Genomic DNA, 20,948 nt, shown 5'->3' on the forward strand with positions numbered 1-20,948 from the left:
TGAAATTTCCTAGAACTTAATCTAGTTTTTGAATACATTCAGCAACTTACACATCTGACCATACATGAACATACACGAGGATCAAATCGGTAGCTCTTGAGGTCCTCTATCTTTGGTCTTCGTTTGATCCACACTGAACGTGAGCCTAGCAAAGCGGCGCCTAAGACCACTTCTGAAGTCGCGTTCGCACTGAATACAAAAGAAATCACCTTCGACAAAGCCAGTTTTTATTTACAAATAAACACCAGAGATGATTAATGCGTTTTATTTACTATTGACCAAGGGGGAAAATACAGGATAAAATGCCGAAATTGCTAGCTGGCGTTGTGAGTCGCGCCGTGCACGGCGGCGGCGTGCAGGCGCGCGGCGCTCGGCGACGACAGCCAGCGCCGGCACACCGCGCAGCGGGAGTACTGCTTCTGGCCCAGGTGTACCTACGACAAGGAATTATATAAGCATTTCGTCAGGTTTTACATACTTCGCGATTGTATGGTTTTCCAGCTTTACATACTTTGCAATGATTTGGTTTTCCGGTTTTACACATTACGCAGTTTGGTTTTCCAGCGTTACATATTTCGCAATTGTATGGTTTCCCACTCGCTTAAAAACCTATGTGGAATATTTATCACTGGATAATTATTGATTACAATAAATTGTATTGGACTTACAGTTTTCTTGTGGCGCGCTAGGTTGTTGGCGTTGAGGAACGCGCGCGGGCATCGCGAGCAGCGGTACGGGCGCTCCCCGGTGTGTGTGCGAATGTGCGCCTACACACACACATACAAGATTACTTCGATTTACAACATAGACTAAGAACGTATAGACTCATGCCGTGGGTTTTATTTTCAATGTTGGGTTAGCATTTGAGTGTTCTGGTGTCATAATTATAAACTTATATGTTATACAAATACATGAATTGAATTCAGGGTACACTCCGTATCAACTATTTAAACTTCCGTAGCAAAATGTTTTTGTATGGCGGGCAGCAGGACAAAGACGTACAAACGTAGTCCCCATTTTCCTCTCTGAATTATAGAATATATTTTACACAATATGATGTATATTAATATTTATTCCCGTTCGTTTTACTTTAATTTTTTCAGTATTATAAACGTTAGGAGAGAAAAACTAACTTCGTCAAAAAAATTAAATACTCTAACTCTGATAATTAAAAAAAAAATTATATTGTAAGGCGATCTCGACCGGTATTAAAAGCTTGTATAGTAAACTCACCTGCAGTGAGTGGTTGAGAGCGAAGCTTTTCGGGCATCGCGTGCAGGCGAATGGTTTCTCGCCCGTGTGTGAGCGCTGGTGGTACGACAGGGCGGCTGCGGACTGAAAACAAAAATGGTACATTACGATACATGTAACCCATAGTACATATGGTGCTACTTTACCGCACTAGTGCGGTAATTAGCACTTTCTGTGCCTTTGTCGAAAATGTAAAGGGTCATATGTATTGTTAAACGTTGTACAATGTGCGAATAGATAATTTTCAACTAGTGTTGCTTTATAACACTCTTCAGTGGTGTTGTAATTTATCGTCACTCGTTGCGAATTTCCTACTTTTCACACTTGTATCGAAATGTACTATTTTAATGGTACTTAAATTTACAAAACATTTGTATCGTTTCCAAGCAAAAAGTCCCACTTTGTCGCTTGCCATAAGGACGCTTTGAAAGGGTATTCGTATAAAAATCTCGTCCTTATGGTAAGCGACAAAGTGGAACCTTTGACAAGACTTCGACACATATATGTATACGTGACGGAAGTTACATAATCTTCATTTAATTTCGTTTATTTATAAATATAACATATTTACACGTCAAACAGTTCAATTAATCGATTTACATTAGGTATATATCACTTTATCTTAAGATAATTACATTGGTAGAAATACACTTAGGATAAGTTATTTTTAAACTAAGCCCAACAAAAAAATAGGAGGTCGTCAATAATAAATAACTATCCACCTAGGCACATTTAGTTGTATTAATGAAGATCTTGTGGCTACACCCAATATTGTCGGCGAAACAAGCTCACCGTCTGCGCTGGCTTGGCCACGTTTTGAGAATGGAGGAGGATCGCGGCGCTAAAAGGGCATACCTGGGACGCCCGGTAGGGCGGAGGCCTATCGGACGTCCCAGATATCGCTGGGGCGATGCTGTTGAAGCGGACTTGCGCGATCTCCAGGCCGATAACTGGCGGGAGATGGCGCAGGATCGAGACAACTGGCGAGTACTCGTGTCGGAGGCCAAGGCTCATTTTGGGTCGCTGCGCCATTAAGTAGTAGTAGTAATGATTAGAGTTATTTTATTCATATATATTCATATTAATTATTTATTACCCAACACCGCTACACCGCTGCCTATAGGGCTAAAAAAAAGGAACCTCGACACGAAAAGAAGAAGAAGATTTATTATAGGTATTTGATGTGATAATAGGTAGCTTCATTCACCCTTCCACCACTATTCCATGATCACGGCACAAAAACCACCTAGGAAGAGTTATCTGGGTATAAAACCCCCCTGTCAAGGGGAATAAACAACTTCTGGCCACCCTATGCTTCTGAAAGGTCAGCTTTTCATTTCGAGTTAATGTTACCTAAAAAGTAAGGTAAGGTAAGACTTACATGGTATTTCTTTCCGCAAAGCTCGCACATGGCGGGTTTCTTGACGGCCAGGCGGCGGGGGCGGGGGTTCCGCGGCGCGGCGCGGGGCGTGGACGCGCCGAGGTGCGCGCGCAGGTAGTGCGTCTCGCGGGAGTGCGCGGTTAAGAACCAAGCAGGACACTGCGCAAGTTAAAAGGAATACCTAGTTGCGATTTTCCATACAAACGCTCTCGACTGTTTCCTCCCTGGATTTTTAACCTAGAGGAATGATTTTTAGGGTTCCGTAGCCAAATGGCAAAAAACGGAACCCTTATAGATTCGTCATGTCCGTCTGTCTGTCCGATTCTGTCACAGCCAGTTTTTTCCGAAACTATAAAAGCTATACTGTTCAAACTTGGTAAGTAGATGTATTCTATGAACCGCATTATGATGTTTACACAAAAATAGAAAAAAAAACAATAAATTTTGGGGGTTCCCCATACTTAGAACTGAAACTCAAAAAATCTTTTTTCATCAAACCCATACGTGTGGGGTATCTATGGATAGGTCTTTAAAAATGATATTGAGGTTTCTAATATCATTTTTTTCTAAACTGAATAGTTTGCGCGAGAGACACTTCCAAAGTGGTAAAAAGTGTGTCCCCCCCCCCCCGTAATTTCTAAAATAACAGAATGAAAAATCTAAAAAAAATATATGATATACATTGCCATGCAAACTTCCACCGAAAATTGGTTCGAACGAGATCTAGTAAGTAGTTTTTTTTAATACGTCATAAAAATTTAAAAAAAAATTTTTTTCATCAAACCCATACGTGTGGGGTATCTAGGGATAGGTCTTCAAAAATGATATTTAGGTTTCTAATATCATTTTTTTCTAAACTGAATAGTTTGCGCGAGAGACACTTCCAAAGTGAAAAAATGTGTGTCCCCCCCCCTGTAACTTCTAAAATAACAGAATGAAAAATCAAAAAAAAATATATGATATACATTACCATGCAAACTTCCACCGAAAATTGGTTTCAACCAGATCTAGTAAGTAGTTTTTTTTAATACGTCATAAATGGTACGGAACCCTTCATGGGCGAGTCCGACTCGCACTTGCCCGCTTTTTTAAAATAAGATCAACCGCTATGTTTGCTTTTTTGGATTATTTTATTTTGGAGAAACTTACAGCGCACCGAAAATCGCAAATACGGCTCATTTTTATTGGTTGCAAAAAAAAGGCGCAATATACAAATATGACAACAAATATCCAAAAAGTCAAAATTTCTTCCTCTTGCAATTTCCAAAATTTCATAATGATTAGTTGCGTTTTGGAGGAGGAAACAGTCGAGAGCAAAACCTCGATTTTTGAGTTTGTTGCGTGGGAATTTTAATCCGAGCTGCAGTTGTCCTTCTCGCACGCACGCACTCCCGCCCACCGCAGCGCGACAGAAACATAACTTAAAAGAATCGAGATTTGCTTAGCTAGGAATTGCTCTTATATTATGAGTAATAACGGACCGGCAACCGGCCGCTGACGGACTAGAGATGCCACGAATAGTGGTTTTGGCCGAATACCGAACATCCGGCCCCTCTATCGGCCGAAGAGCCGAATATTCGGCATAACATGCGAATATTTTGAGTTACATTTATAATGAAAATTGCTGACAAAGAACGTTTAAGATTTCATTTTTTTGTTCAGAACTAGTGAGTGTTGTAAGAGACAATAACATATATTCCACAATAAAAATAAAGTTAATTTGAATTAACGAATGCTCAATGCAAAAACCATGTTGCTTATTATTTTAATATACTTATTAATAAAATAACCATTACATTTAGTATTTACCATCATTATTTTATTAATTTCATAAACGAACTTGACATTTTATATCTTATATTGCATAAACGTTGATAAAATATAACGTTATAAATATAGATCTCGTTGCCATAAGTATTAAATACCTAGACTTAAGAAATATTGAGTGCCCTTACAGGGTGTCATGTACCTACCATCTTCAAATTGTAACACCTAATGTATAATGAGCATGACTGCAATACAATAAAGAAAGAATAAAGAATGCAAAAAGGCTTCAAGAATAAACATTTTAAATATTAAATAGAGTCAGACCAAACTAAGTTGGCAAACATATTGTAGCCCAGCCTGTGTAAGTGTTAAGTAAACGTCATAATTGCATACAAGTTTAAATAATAAATAAATAAATATTATACGACATTATTAAACAAATTGACTAAGTCCCACAGTAAGCTCAATAAAGTTTGTGTTGAGGGTACTTAGACAACGATATATATAATATATAAATATTTATAAATACTTAAATACATAGAAAACACCCATGACTCAGGAACAAATATCCATGCTCATCACACGAATAAATGCCCTTACCAGGATTTGAACCTGGGACCATCAGCTTCGTAGGCAGGGTCACTACCCACTAGGCCAAACCGGTCGTCCAAAGTTTGATGTTTAAAATAACACTTGCACTGAGTTGTCAAAATCGCTGCCAACTTGTCTTGGTCTGACTCTATATTCTGTGTCGGTGTGTGCTACACGTGTGTGTCGATCTGACTCTCGTGGTTTGCGTTTATTTTTATTGTGTATTTTTTCTTTTTAGGTAGGTGTAACAGATATTCGGTATTCGAATAGTAAGCAACATTCGGCCGAATACCGAATATTCAGCATAGTAACCGAATACCGAATATTCGGCAAAGTGGCCGGATACCGAATGTTTGCCAAATACTCTTGGCATCTCTACTACAGAGGTTTCTGGATTGTCATCTGCAATTTTTTTTTATCATATTAAATCACAATTTTTTATCATATAAACAACTGTTCCGTTGCATCTTTATTAATCGAGACTAGGGCTGCCGTCTCGAATTTCGCCGAACCCGGAGAAAGATTCAAAAAAACCCGGACATTTGGCGTAAATCGCATTTTTTCCCCGGACGAGTCCGAAAATAATATTTTAAAAAACAAGACCTTTAATTTTACCTGTAGTTTTACATGAAAAGTGTCCGGGTTTTCCCTGGACACTTCTTGACAACCCCCCCCCCCCCCCGACGGCCTCCAAACTAGGACTAATCCGGGAAAACCCGGACGGATGGCAGCCCTAATCGAGACCATCCCAACGAGGCCCTCCTATATTACGGTTTTCACTCACCATATGGCACTGGACTGGGGCGTCTGCATGCAGTTTACGATGCTGCATCAGCGCCTGTTCAGACTCGAAGCTGTCGCCGCATGAGGCGCAAAAACTATAAAAAATTATTGTATTAAATGCCACGCGCAAGCTTTACCATACATATTTATAATATTTAATCAAAAGTTTGTTAATCAAGGGATGAAAGGCACTCATTTCTGTCGAGGTAGTTTCCTTTAGCCGAGATTGAAATGGTGCTACGTGTTTTAAACACTCTACTTTTCATTTCTAAAGAAGCGCTGGTGGCTCGTACCAATGAGTTTTTCGGAACTTATGTACGAAATATCATTTGATATTTACCAGTCGCTTTTCAGTGAAGGAAAACATCGTGAGGAAACCGGACTAATCCTAACAAGGCCTAGTTTACCCTCTGGGTTGGAAGGTCAGATGACAGTCGCTTTCGTAAAAACTAGTGCCTACGTCAAATCTTGGGATTAGTTGTAAAGTTTTGATTGGAAATAATAGGAAAGATTCCAAATTACAATTATAGTACACAATTGTATTTTTTTCGTAGGGTTTTACGTTTTTATAGGAATTTCCGCAACTTAGTAAAAACAGCCGATTTTCATGGTATATTTTTTTTTACTTCCAATATCATTTAAGTAAATGTTACAGTTAATTTTGAAACAATATCATGTAATGCAGAATAATTATATAAAAAGACACAATATTATTGATCTAAACTTCTAGTTTTCCCTTAATTTACATTTTCTTATGTACTGCTATTATATTACACACAACTGTACATAGATACATTGTAAGTTAATATAAAGCTTGTAAAATCATGAAAAATATGTATGTAGAAGTGGAAAAACGTTTTCCATCACGATCATTTTACACCTCTCTTAAAGGTAATATTTACCGTAGATCAGAACGACAGCTGGCCCCTGACGCCTCCTTGTGCCGAAGATAGGCCTCTGAGTTCTGGAACTGCATGCGGCAGGTGAAGCAGTACAACTCCACAGAGTCCTCGCTATTGGCCACCTGGAGAAAACACTAGTCAAATAATAGTACATTACGATACAAGTGCGAAAAATAGGAAATTCGAAACGAGTGGCGATAAATTAAAACACGACCGAAGGGAGTGTTTTACATCGACACGAGTTGCGAATTACCTATTCGCACATGTATCGTACAACGTTTTACAGTACATATGGCCCTTGAAATGTTCGACACAGTAACGTAATATGCTAATTTTCGCACTAGTGCGGTAAAGTAGCACCATATGTACTGTAAAGGCCATTTATATGATTAAGTTGCATTTGCGGCGAGCTTTGACAGCGGGATGAATTTGAAAATGGCGAATGGCATTTACATTTGGTATTTATTCAATTCCGTTAACTTCGGGGCAGAGGCGGCGGTTGGCATAGGCGACGTGGGCCCCTGCCTACGGCCTCGCGCCTCTAATACGTATAGGGAGCGTGCATGAACTGTAGGAGGCAGCACAGGAGCCGTCAGATTTTTGGCGCGAGGCGTAAATGTGATGTTTATTGTTCCGATGTAGCCCACTAGATGGCAGAACCTACTATGCACAAGAAAACACGTGACGTGTACATGTGCATGTTTATGGTTCCGATTCAGACCACAAGATGGCAGACCCTCCAACGCGCACGGTCCCTATATCTCTGACACAACGTAAAAATGTTGGTTATTTCTGGCGCCACCAGAGAGCCTCGCTAAAATGCTTGCCCACATAAAGTTTTGCTCTTGCTCCGCCACTGCTTCGGGGTATCGGTATAAATAAATAATTAATAATAAATAATAATTAAATAAATAAATAATTATAGGACATTATTACACAAATTGACTAAGTCCCACAGTAAGCTCAATAAGGCTTGTGTTGAGGGTACTTAGACAACGATATATATAATATAGGTATAGATATTTATAAATACTTAAATACATAGAGAACACCCATGACTCAGGAACAAATATCCATATCCATATCACACGAATAAATGCCCTTACCAGGATTTGAACCCGGGACCATCAGCTTCGTAGGCAGGGTCACTTCCCACTAGGCCAAACCGGTCGTCGAATAAATACGTTTAAGGAAACTAAATGACATAATAAATTTAAAAAAACAAAGATTTTAAAACTATTATTAATTTCATAAAAAGTAATTAAATATTGCATGTAGCGTTGTTGTAACACGGGCATTATATTTAATCCAACCAAACAATTGAAAACCGTGACACATCAATGGACCGAGAAAAGTGGCGCTGTCTTGTGTCGGAGGCCAAGTCTCATTTTGGGTCGCTGAGCCAACGGAGTAAGTAAGTTGTAATTTTAGCCCAACCAATATATATATAGATATATAGTCCTCCTCATCGTTTTCGATGACGGCGACCCTAAATAAACATTATGGACGTTGTCTAGCATGAGCCCTAATGTGGCTGGCCAGGCCGAACTTGCTCTTAAATACTCTATTGCACGCGTGACTATAAAGTTGGCCAGCTGCGTTGAACGTGTACACGTAGGAGGGCTTAGGTCTCTCTTTCCGAAGCACGGTGGTCAGCACCTGCGCTACAGGGAGCCCAACCAATAGATACTAAAAGGAAGTGACATAGTTCATCATTCGACACGAGATGTACAGTTGACTCACAGTAGGGTGCCTGCGGCGCACGTGCTGGCGCAGCCCCAGCGCTCCCACGAAGGGAGCCCCGCACTGCGCGCACCACACGCACGCGGCCGGGTGCTGCAGACGTATGTGCGATAGGTGCGTTGAAACCTTGCTGTGAGAAAAATCATCAGTATTCATATTCACTTTCGTTATCAATCTGGTCTTTTTTATCCTGCCGAAGGAAGGAAACATCCGAAGGAAGGTTATGTTTTTTGGGCGTATGCACGAACGTGGCCGACACATTTCAACGGATTTCAACTTATGAGAATGAGGTGTCATTTAGTCTCTGTGGGAGTGACAGAGCTTATTTAAAAAAAACGGTCAGGTGCGAGTTAAACTCGCGCTCTACGAAATTTGTACAAATAATACAATTACAAATTACTATTAATAATTACACTTTCACAGATGGAGCCCTCGCATCCATCACCTCACAGAATCTCAGGCATTTATTTTTCACAGCCGCCGTCGCCACGCAAACAGGTCGCACTCGGGTTAATATATGACACTTCAGTATGTCGAGAACTGTACATAAGTGTACACTCACCCGAACTGCTCGCCGCAGTGCTGGCACGAGAACGTCTTGCCGGCGTGCCAGAGGAAGTGCGCCTCCGCCCGCTCCCTGCCGCAAACACCCATAACATAAGTACGCCTACGGTACGCACTCCTTACATGGCTATAGATCAAGTCATTCACAAAGACGCGTGCCTTGACTAGCTCGAATTGTCATATTATTCAAGGTTAGATTTAACCTTCGAGCAACACCGGCTTCCGACACGTCGGAAGGGAGGTGCCTAAGCGATATCTTACCGAACAAATCATTCTGCCATTTTTTGCGGGAGGAAACGTGCACACAGTCGCACTTCTCACTCACTACATACAAAATCCAATCTGTAATGACGACACAAATACATAGAAAATGACACACGTCAAAGACAAATATTGCACACCTCGATCTCTTTTTGTGTACGGACGAGTCACAACATGCACCGCCATAGGTACAATTGTACTAGACGTATGCAGAGGGAAAACAGTATGAATGCCGTCTCCCTTCCCAGTGTTGCTCGAAGAATTTAAATCTGCGCGTCATCGTGGATGACATTAACTACACCCTTACTTATTAACAGGGCCCGTACATTTCATGCCGTTGACGGAAAAAATATGTCACGCTACATAGATAATGATTCCAATGACTAATTTCCTAATAAATAATCATTTGTCAACTGAAAGGAACGAGGAGGAAACGTCTAACTAACTTACATCTTATTTTCACTTAACTAAATAATAGATTATTAAATTAAATAATACATATTTTTGATGTTTAACAGTGTATTTTACTAAACAAGTATTTATTTTTCTACGAGTCAATAGATAAGATATCTAAATTTGTAGTGTTGTAAAAGAATTCCCTGTATGTTAAACTACGTCATTTTTGTGTCATCGGCATGAAATGTACGGGCCCTGCTTATTAAGAGGCCGTTATCGATTTTACTCGCAAAAATGTCAAATTGATAGATTTAGTCGATGAAATTGTACACCTTTTGTTAACTATTAGAAAAAACAAGTTTTTCGTTTTTGATCCTCGCCACGATCTAGTAACGCGTTTAGCAGTATTTTGATGGGTGTGTGTCGACGTAATTTACCGATAAATTTCCAAGCTGTAAAAACTACTAATAAATATATAAACGTTCATATGTTAATGCTCATGCATTCATCACCTGATCCTCGCAACGAAGTCGCAACGCGTGCAGCAATGTTTAATAGAATGAGTGTCGGCCAATGATTTCCCAAGATATATGAAACCTTACAGTTGCGAAATATGTAAACACATGACCATCCTCACCTGGTCCTAGGCTCCTACGTCCTAGCCACGACCTCGCAGCGGGTGCAGTAGTATTTGAAGCGGTGAGTGTCGGCCAATGAGTTCTTAAGATGTAGGAAACCGTACAGTTGCGAAATATGTAAACGCATGAGCATTCTCACCTGGTCCTAGGCTCCTAGGTCCTCACGACGACCTCGCAGCAGGTGCAGTAGTATTTGTAGCGGTGCGTGTCGGCCAATGAGTTCCTAAGATGTAGGAAACCATACAGTTGCGAAATATGTAAACGCATGCGCTTCCTCACCTGGTTCTAGCAACGACCTCGCAGCGCGTGCAGCAGTACTTGAAGCGATGCGTGTCGGCGTGGCGGCGTCGGCGGGCCTCGGACTTGTGCCGCGAGTGGCAGATGTCACACGAGAATGACCCGTAACTCTATGGAAATAAAAACGATCTTATTTTCTTATTGAACCAATTGGACAATACAAGAAGACGTTAAAACTATACTCTGTATCTTTAGGTATTTAAATAAAAGTAAACAAAATTTACCCTCAAATGGCTCTTTAATCAAGTTGAGGGTAGATGGAAACGTTACATGGTCAAATAATGTAGGTTAAAGTCAGGGCGTTCAGTGACAAATCCAGGCGGTTTTGTATTTGGTTGGTTAACCAATAAATATAACTACCCGAAAATTTACAAATTGTTAGTTTACTTGTATTTAAATACCAAAAGGTACATAGTATACATACGAGCGAAATGAAGAGGCTTCGATGGGCAGGTGGAGTGACCTGTCTGGACAAAGTCCGCAACGAACACGTAAGGGGATCCTTTAATGAAGCTCCAATAGCTGACAAAATAAAGGAAAGCCGACAACGTTGGTTCGGACACATTTCCCGGCGAGAAGACGATTATGTAGTCAAAAAGGTTCTGACATACCAAACCGATCCAGAGAACGAGGTAGAGCCCCGATACTTGGTGGACCAGAGTACAAAAGGAGAAGAACCAGCATAGCTTAAATATAGTATTTCTTATAGGTAAGGATAGGGTGATTAATATCGTTGTTTTATTATGTAATAGGAACCGTGCGCGTTGGAGGGTCTGCCATCTTGTGGCCTGAATCGGAACCATAAACATGCACATGTACACGACAAGTGTTTTCTTGTGCATAGTAGGTTCTGCCATCTTGTGGGCTAAATCGGAACAAAAAACATCGCATTTTCGCCTCGCGCCAAAAATCTGACGGCTCCTGTCCTGCCTCCTACAGTTCATGCACGCTCCCTTGCAATAGAGTTTAACTCTAGTTATCGACCTAATCTATTCCGCTCGTGTCAAGTCGTTTCAGTCGCGTCCAATTGTAAAGGTTTACTTAATAATATAAATCATGTCCCTCTGCGCTGACCTCAACTTGCACCCTCCCCCCCCCCCCCCCCGTGTTCACTGGCTGGCTACGCCATATAAATAGTGGCGCCATCTCATAGATCATACAAAGGTATGGCGGCATCATTTCGAGCGATAGCGCCACAACCTAACGAAAGAATAAGGATCAACGTCAAATGGCGTTCTATATGTTTTAATCATGTGTCGAAAGATGGAAGTAAATTTACTTTGGCTACAAAATTTACTTTGACAATCCGCCTCTAATTCGAATCAGCTTTGGCAGTACGTACTTTGTCAGTGAGTATCTATAATATAATCTATGTGACGTAACTGCTATACACAAATTACTTACCGGTTGATGCACTTTTAAATGGTTCTCATACGTTGTCATTGTCTTGAAGCCTTTCGCACAATTAACACATTTGTACGGTGCGTTTGAATACAGTACTCCTTCTCTCTTCTTCTGCAATTCTTCCAACTGCTCTTCTTTGCTTAGCTCGAAGATCCTAAAGTTAAAGTCAGATCCAAATTTTATAAATTCTTTAGACAATTCTGTTTTAATGTTATCATCGATTGGTAGTTCTGGTTTGGTTATTATTGGTTTGGATCTAGATTTATCATCGTTTGTTGTTGAATTATCTTCAATTTTCAATGTTTTGTCATTTTTATTATTGGATGCTTCTGAAATATCTTTGCACTTGTTAAGTTCAGCTCTTTTATTAATAAGTTTAAGTTGTAAAAGATTTTTAACCGGTTTGATGATTTTCTTATTGGTAGTAGTATCTCGTTCTTTGAAGATAACAGTTTTGTCTTTCTTGGTCATATTAGGTATTATCTCTCTAAGTAAAGAATCTTCATCAGTTTTCTTACAAATGACATGTTTTTTAATAAAATCAGAATCACCAGTTTCAAGTAGAAATTTCTCGTCTAAATAGTCGTGGTCTAGAATAAAATTGTTGAAAGTGTCAACTAGATTTGAATCATTATCATTTAAATAATTAGCATTCATTGAAACATCATTAAATGTGTAATCTGATGGTAGATCATTAATATTTGCCTTAAGCACTTCTTCCGCATCACGAAACGTGCTACTAGTATCTTCATTATTTACAGCAATAAGATTATTTACATTATTATTCGATTTTTTAATACAAACTTTATCTTTCCCTTTAAAAGCTTTGCTGATAATGTCTCCAATATCATTAGTAATATTCTTACTGCTGATGTCATTTAAATCATTATTGCTTTTTCCTCTAAACAATTCTTCGACATTAAAGCTTTTAGCTCTGTCTATAAAAGGGCTTCCATCATTTATGTCCAATTCATTATCACTTAAATCAAGATCTACATCATCATTTAACGTTTTAGTTATTTCTTCGAAATCTTCTAGAACATCTGTAAGTCCGTCTGTGTCATCTTTATCAATAGTTTTTTCTTGATCCTGGCGGGTACATTTCTTTATATCGCTATCGTCTTCATGTATCATATGGATGATTTTTAAGTCTTTGTCGATTGTGAAATCAAGAAGGAGCTTGTTCGATGCTCTATCTACGCTGCGAACTATGTTCGTACTGAGCTGAAATTATAGGCATATATTAAAAGGCGAATATGTTAGAGTGTTTGTTACTGCATCCTGCATATAATAAGTCAGTGGTCCTAGATTCGAATCCAAGCAAAGCAATGCTATCCAACCCTTTTTACGTCCTTCCCTCCTGTTCTGTAGTCAACAAGATCACTTCCCCCATGGCAAGGAAGCGTAGGGAAACTAAAGCCGAATTACACATGAACTAAAGCCATGTTACAGGCTACCACACACAAATACGAAACAAGAAGCCAATAAAAGCCACACATCGTCTGTTTGTTTTTCCATCCGCGACGTGTATCCAGATACCTACTATGTCCTTAGAGTTCTTTGGCAGTGGGGTTTGGTATAAGTACTAAAGTGTTGGGATTGTTGCAAATAAAAAGTTCACACGCGGTTACAATAATAAATGTATAATAACAACTCAAAACTAAACCAACACAGATTACAATAATAAGCCGGGAGCGATATATAATCCCTGGTGCGCAGGGTGCGGGCTAGTTCCAACGGCATCTTGAGGGCGTTTGCGGAGAGGTTGGACTGCCAGTGCCTGAATCACTGTCATATGATTCACGTACTGGTGTCCAAGCCTCTCTAGACTAGGTTAAAATATGAGTATATTTGACTTAATTTAAGTTAAACTTATGATCCTAAGTTGGTCGAAATAAATGAATTTATTTATAATCAAGCTCGACCTTGGAATATACTCGTAGGTACTATAAGAACACGAGGAAGCGATACCATATCGAGCTCAACCTGTGATTTAAGGTAAGACAACTTGTCGAGTTCACGTCTGACTGAGAACTCATTCCTGACTCCCGCGATTCCGATGACCATAAATTGCAGGTACGCGGAATAGCGGTACAGAACCTATAACGGTTTCGCATATGGGGAATCCTAACGTTTCCCACAAATTACCCCGCTGGCTACAAACTTGTTTATGACCTAAAATAAATAGATTTAAACACCATGGGTAATTGCCGACAAAGGGAAGGAAACAGATTATATTACAATGCTTTTACAAGTTCATCCCTATAACGGTCATAATAAATATCAACGTATGCTATTACACTTAAATCGACCGGGATATAAACCGTGATTATTACCTTTTATATTGTTTTGAGCTCCTGATATTTGGACGCAGTTACATGCATCTTGTTCACGGGTAACTGGAGATAGCGGGTGGGTGTCAAAGTTGTGTAGACAAAAAAATCAGAATAAAATCAATCAATCAATATTTTATTTGTTAGACATAGGTACATAGATGTGACAATTTAGTATTTATTAGTATCACTATGTCTTACCAGCATTAGGTTCGTGAGTTGTTCAAATGACAACTATAAGTAATTTTGAAAACTAAATTAATATATTATTTATGTATTTAATATCATCCAAGCTTGGGCGAATGTTGGACGCAGTCCCTACAGTCACCACCACTCATGAGGACTATTGTAGGATTAGTGAGAGACCAGCTTATCCTAATAACCACTTAGATAAATAATAAGCCTTACGGCTAATAAAAAAGGATACCACTCACCGGACAATGCTGTTGCATCTCCACCAACAGACGGCGGGCAGTCCCGCAGCGCTCCTTAAACAACCTGGATTTGTGCAGCAACGTGCTGCAGCAGCCGCAGATATGCTGCGGCAGCCTGTCTGTTCGTCACACCTGCAATATATATAATTCAACCTACGTCCCACTGCTGGGCGCAGGTCTCCTCTCATGCGCGAGATAGCTTGGACTATAGTCCTCACGCTACCCCACTGCGGATTGGGGACTTCACATACACCTTTGAATTTCTTCGCAGATGTATGCAGGTTTCCTCACAATGTTTTCCTTCACCGAAAAGCTAGTGGTAAATATCAAATGATATTTCGCACATACTTAGATTACTCGCGTCCCCAGCACAAGCAATCCTAGAAAGCACTTTCTATCGAACCGCCGCGAAAATATAAAATTATCAAAATAACATTAATCGTATAAAAAAACAAGTCCAGTGATATATACGCATCAGCTTTCAGCTGCTAGTATATTAAACAATGTAATAAAAATACTAATAAGTTCCGAAAAACTCATTGGTACGAGCCAGGATTTGAACCCGTGACCGATTGAAAGTCAGACTTCATGTCCACTCGGCCACCACCGCAATATGGATTACGTGAAAATAATAACGTCCAAAGTTTCGGTTTCAGTTTCTGTTTTGGCATAAAAATCATGTTTGGGCAAATAAACGGGTTTCGGTCAGGTACTAGAAATTGTAGTATATCACACCATATATTCAGAAAAACAACTCAATACTGGAATTCCACTTTATTCAACTGCCAATTAAACTTGCACTTCCACTAAGGTATACATACTTTTAGGTACCATAGAATACAACAAGTTGTTAACACTACATAGACATAGACATAGACTACCGCAGTCAAGCAAAGAATGACCTGCCAGCCCACTGTACATCAACATTAATCATGAAACCCAACAAAAATAGTAAAAGAAAGATAGAATGGTTGGTAGTAGAATGAAAGGAAATTAAACATGCGCAAGTGCTGTTACATGTGCGTTACCGACCCTTTATAAACATAAAGGGTCGGTAACACGCAGGTAACACCCCTGGAGTTGCAGGCATCCATTAGTTATGGTGACTGTTAGCTTACCATCAGTTGGGCGGTATGCTTGTTTGTCACCAACATGGTATAAAGAAAAACAGTACTACTTCTTACACTATTATTATTATTAATTATTAAATCCTTTATTTCAGGCAAAAACCCATAAAAGTGTTAGTATTACACAACATAACTTACAAGACTATTGTTAGTAAGGCTTGTTCACGTAATAAAGTAGCCACCTAAAACTAAGTCTTCACAGGAATATAGAAACTTTTTGCAATGCTGGTACGTGACATTCCAAAAAATATATAATCAAGTTTAAAAAAAGTATAAAATAGATGTCATTGAGTAAATAGAATCAAAATGCCGTGAATAAATGAAAATATTCGTAAATTAATTATTGTCGCCTATTGCAGCGATAAGGGTGTCTCGATACGACAATTAGCAAAACGATATAAAATATCTAAGGATGGTGTGCGAAAAGTGATCAATAAATTTGGGCAATTTCATATTCTACATGATCTACCAGGTCGCGGTCGAAAAAAAGGCTGCGTGAAGCCTAAATTGGATGCCGCAATAGCTTCCTCGTTCCGCCATAATCCATCGGCCTCTGTTCGAGATATCGCCAAAAAGGTAAAGACATCGGTTGGAAACATTGATGTAAGTAAAAGGGGTAGATATGTGACGTTAATAGTTGACAAAACTAAAATCTGGTCCAGCACCCACTCATTTGCAAATACTACACACCATTATAATGTACATGTGCACAACGAGCAACAGGGATAACCAAATATAGTTAACAGTGCTGCGCAAGCGAGACCCCTATATTTTGCGTATTCCTCGAGGTGCAACAGAGAAAAACTAATAACATTATACAAATGTGTAGGCGAGACGTACATACTTCTTACATTGTCGTCTTAAAGTGATATTAAGTCATTTCGATTTTTAAAAAATACAATGTTTTGATATTACCTAATCTTAGACCGTCTCTCACTTCAAGCAAATATCTGAGCGAGCGAGTTACACTGAGATTAATATCAAATGATTGACTATCATATTTTTAAAGCATGAAATTGACCCTCGTTTTTTACTTCTGAAACCCTGGTCGACTATTCACTATGTTCAACTAACGTGTCGCCTCGAGAAAACCAGTATAACGATATGATCTCAGTTGATAGGGATCTCGAGGTTTCACTTCTGATGGTTTTTCGGAAAAGACAAGTACGCTTCACAAGCGATAATGTAATCACTGGTAATTCGTAGTTACTCCTGGTATTTATATATTCCAATCGTTGACCGAGCGCACGACTCAAGATAACCAATATAAAAGTGTGAACCTTGTTTATTCATAGTTACGATACGTATACGGATTCACTTATATTGGACAAATTGTAAGTCATGGGAATAAGCGCCTTCAACTGCGGTCTTTATTAGGTAGCGTCAGGAAACAAATATTTATAAAATATATACGAAATTAAAACAAATAGGCACTTTATTTATTTTATGGAAAACAATTTTTTTTTCGCTAACACAAATAAAATATGTAAAACTGTATGTATTTTATATGTAAAACCGACGGTTTATCTATACAATTAAAAAAAATATGCGGAGAGGGCGGTATAAAAAGGAAAATTATAATGTATGGAAAAAAAAAATTGTATCAAAAACGAAACCGAGCATCATTTTTAATTTTCACAATTCAATCGCTAGGCATTTCCACAGCTGCAGCTCGTTTTAAAATAGAAATAAGTGAAAGTTTTTTCTCTAAACATTATAGTTTTCATTTTTTTAACGTTAATACTGATTTTGAAGTTATATTTTTTTTAATCATTCCCTATCGAAAGCGAAATTAGCAATGTCCCACTTTTCTCGATTTGAGACGGCAGCGTGCCCTTACATTAGAATGTTCAATTTAAAGTATTCGTTCTGATTTTCATCGTTTTCATTTTCATCACCTTAGTTGCTCTACAAAGAGGACAAATTAAAACAAATACTCAAACGGTAAATACGTAGTTAGGGAGTTTCGTTCTGTTTATAATCAGCAGTTCCACTACACTAATTGCCAGTTTTTGGATGAAAATGCTTAATTTGTAAACAAAAACCACAAAAATCACTATATGTGTACCTATAAGACTTTAAGTGTTCCCTCAATTCTTCATGGATTCCATCATTAGAACTTTGAACCCGGGACGGGACCATCGGCTTTATAGGCAGGGTCACTGCCCACTAGGCCAGACCAGTCATCATACATTTTACTTGACAAATAGAGATGATTATTATTTATTTCTTTTGTTTATGATAAAATGTTAAATTTGATTGATCTAATATCTGTTCTAAATATTTTTACACAGTTTTCAACATACATAAATACATCTTAAAACTACACTATAACTCGCATATTCAAATTGTAAATCGAGCTCTCGTTAAAAATGTTGTCCATAGTTTTCCTATTGTTGTACAAGTACTATTTAGTAATTTTTGATGGACTTTTCCCGATATTTGGATTTCAAGTTAATGCAAGATATTGTTTTAACAATACTATCAGAAAAACTGAATTTTTGGTTAACAACCGGTTATTCGTATATTAAAATAAAAACCGGTTACATTCTATAGTTTCAAGGAATAGGAGCACATGATTTAAAAAGTTGCATTATTTATAATAAAAATTGCTGACTCTACAATGCATGAAGTGGGCAGGCCTACTTGACACTCGGATAAACGTGTTACTCACATGGGTAATGCATTATTTAGCTGTCGCGCTCACTCAATAACAAGGAAATTTTTAATTTTATTTAGAAAAAAATATGTTTTCAAATTTTATAACAGTACTTACGAATGAAAAGTGATACCGTGAGCTTTGTTTTTGTGCTTGGAGCTATTGAAGCACTGGAAAAAGGCGCAACACGGCATTCTTTGGCAATATTTTATAGAATTTGATGACAATGTTGACACTTCAGCGTCACCCGTACGACTAATTCAATATAGGTCCCGGAACCTATATTTTGTGGCTCACGATCGAGCGCCTGGTACCTCATCTACCCCTATTACGTACATCAATGGTTGGAAATGTACAAAACGCTAAGAAGAGAAATAATCTTGTGACCAGAAAGAAACAAAAAATCCCGAAAAAAACCCCTGCTCAGATCGAAAGAGCAAAATGTCGTGCCAAAATTTTGAGCAAGTTTCTCAATCAAAATCGCGACCGATGCATTTTAATGGATGACGAAACATATGTAAAAAAAGACATGAGAACTTTACCGGGGCCTCAATTTTATACGTGTGTGGCTGGCCAGGATGTATCGGAAGAGCATAAGTCCATCGCTTTTGAAAAATTCGCCCCCAAAATCCTGGTATGGCAAGCTATTTGCTCATGCGGGCTGAAGAGTTCGAGCTTTTTTACTACTGGCACAATCAACGGAGATGTCTACCGACAGGAGTGTATTCTGAAGCGAATTTTGCCCTTATATAGGAAACATGAACGTCCCCCTATATTTTGGCCTGATTTAGCTTCAGCTCATTACGCTCAAACAACCTTAAATTTGCTCGATAATCAGAATGTTATTTATGTGGCGAAAAACATGAACCCGCCAAATTGCCCAGAACTTCGCCCGATAGAAAGGTATTGGGCGAACATCAAGCGATACCTGCTCAAGAAAGGTGCAGTAGCGGACAGTGATGCTGACTTCAAAAGAATATGGAGCGCAGCCGCTCGTCAGTTCACTAACACGTCAATAACTACACTAATGGCAGGCGTTCGAAAGAAAGTAAAAAAATTCGCCAGTTCTTAAGGATTCCGCAAAAAAATGCATTGTATTTAATTTTTTAAATGTTTTCTTATATAATTACCTGTTTTTGTTATCTGTAGCGTTTGAAGTAAACGATTAATTTACATTTGCATATGGCTACTTTGTTACGTGAACAAGCCTTACATACAGAGATCACAAACACAGACATAACCAACTATGCACAAGTAACCAGGTAATTTACTTTACTTTAATTTAATTTACTTAAAAAAAAAGTTAACTACAGTGTAGATGCACTTTAAACTGACTTAAGATCAAGGAGGACTTTGAGAGTAAGTTATTAGTTTCGAAACATATCTAGTTTAACCCTTTAAATCATTAAACCGCAAAAAATAGCTGAGGCAGTGGGTTCAAGTATCTTTGATGCTCGATTGTCCTAATGATTCTAGTTCCGAAAAAAATGCAAGAGTCTAAACTTGTTTTTTTTTTTTTAGAAAACAAACAGCCTGTTACAAAAATATCTAAAGTAAATGAACTAAAAATAGGCCTAAAGTTTCCTACATTACTAAGAAAACTATTATATAGATAACTATTATGTTAGTATAAGTAGTGTAATATGTCTGCTTCTTTGCTTTATATATCATTAAAAAATACTTACTTCTATTATATGGATCAAAAGGTAGGTGTTGGTGTTAGGTTGAGCAATACACCTACAGAAAGAAACAGAATGAAAAGAAGAAATATTATAGAATACTCACTGGCTTGCCTGTCAGATATTCATAAGTTTCCTTCAGAACACCAGCAAGATTGTACAGTTTGGTGTCCGTGGCGAGGCACGCGCGGCACGCGAGTAGATTAGGCTCCAAGCCTGCTTCAAACATTGAAAACATTGTTGTTATCAGGTACTTTATTATTATTATTATTTAATAAGCAGGCAGGCAGGCAGTTTGACAACTGATATGACCTGTATCCAATATTCATAAAGATAGTTATCACATATAAAAAGGATTATTATTACTAAGAAATATACAATTCAAAAACGAATAGTTACCGAGTGACATCTTTGAAAGGCCTGCATTGTAGTTATCGTTAAACATCTTCAGTTTCTTCATTCTGTTTGAAATTATTATTGATTTTTATAACCAGCAAAACGTACTCGCTCTCTCTGAAGTTATCGATATAATATATCTGGTAGCCTAATTTATTTTTTTAGTTTATGCGATAATTGCAACTCTTAATTTCTTATCTTGATAGAAATTTTCGAGGAAAAGAAAAATTATTGTCTGCTATATCGACCAATATTGACATTTGCGGGCATTGACCCAATTTTCCTTTCTTTCAATGTGACGTTCATAGGGATACCAGTAATAAAAATTGTTATGTTGAAGTT

General features: G+C 38.4%; 1 protein-coding gene across 2 annotated transcripts; it reads right to left on the reverse strand.

Moving 5' to 3' along the window:
• Positions 1–249: 249 nt before the first annotated feature.
• LOC133532350 (zinc finger protein 184-like) lies at positions 250–20,869 on the reverse strand. 2 transcript variants are annotated; one of them, XM_061870961.1, is made up of 13 exons: positions 20,610–20,869; positions 20,317–20,426; positions 14,746–14,877; positions 11,979–13,202; positions 10,557–10,684; positions 8,981–9,055; positions 8,419–8,548; positions 6,676–6,797; positions 5,775–5,868; positions 2,633–2,791; positions 1,234–1,335; positions 669–767; positions 250–434 (listed from the first exon to the last, which is right to left on the reverse strand). In XM_061870961.1, exons 3-13 carry the CDS (start codon positions 14,761–14,763, stop codon positions 315–317), a joined length of 2,271 nt encoding a protein of 756 aa, XP_061726945.1. In that variant the 5' UTR covers positions 14,764–14,877; positions 20,317–20,426; positions 20,610–20,869; the 3' UTR covers positions 250–314. The 2 variants fall into 2 exon arrangements, with proteins under 2 accessions (XP_061726945.1, XP_061726946.1); XM_061870962.1 differs by having other exon boundaries at positions 20,317–20,429; positions 20,610–20,854.
• Between the last annotated feature and the right edge of the window lie 79 nt (positions 20,870–20,948).

This window comes from Cydia pomonella, chromosome 27, assembly GCF_033807575.1.
Source record: "Cydia pomonella isolate Wapato2018A chromosome 27, ilCydPomo1, whole genome shotgun sequence".
NCBI classification, from domain to species: Eukaryota; Metazoa; Arthropoda; class Insecta; order Lepidoptera; family Tortricidae; genus Cydia; species Cydia pomonella.

What these genes read in the sequence shown, in the direction of transcription:
- LOC133532350 (XM_061870961.1), bottom strand. An exon ending in ATTTAAAAGTGCATCAACCG is followed by an intron (nt 10,685 to 11,978) that starts GTAAGTAATTTG and finishes TTATTTCCATAG; the next exon opens with AGTTACGGGTCATTCTCGTG. An exon ending in CACTGCGGCGAGCAGTTCGG is followed by an intron (nt 8,549 to 8,980) that starts GTGAGTGTACAC and finishes TTTTTCTCACAG; the next exon opens with CAAGGTTTCAACGCACCTAT.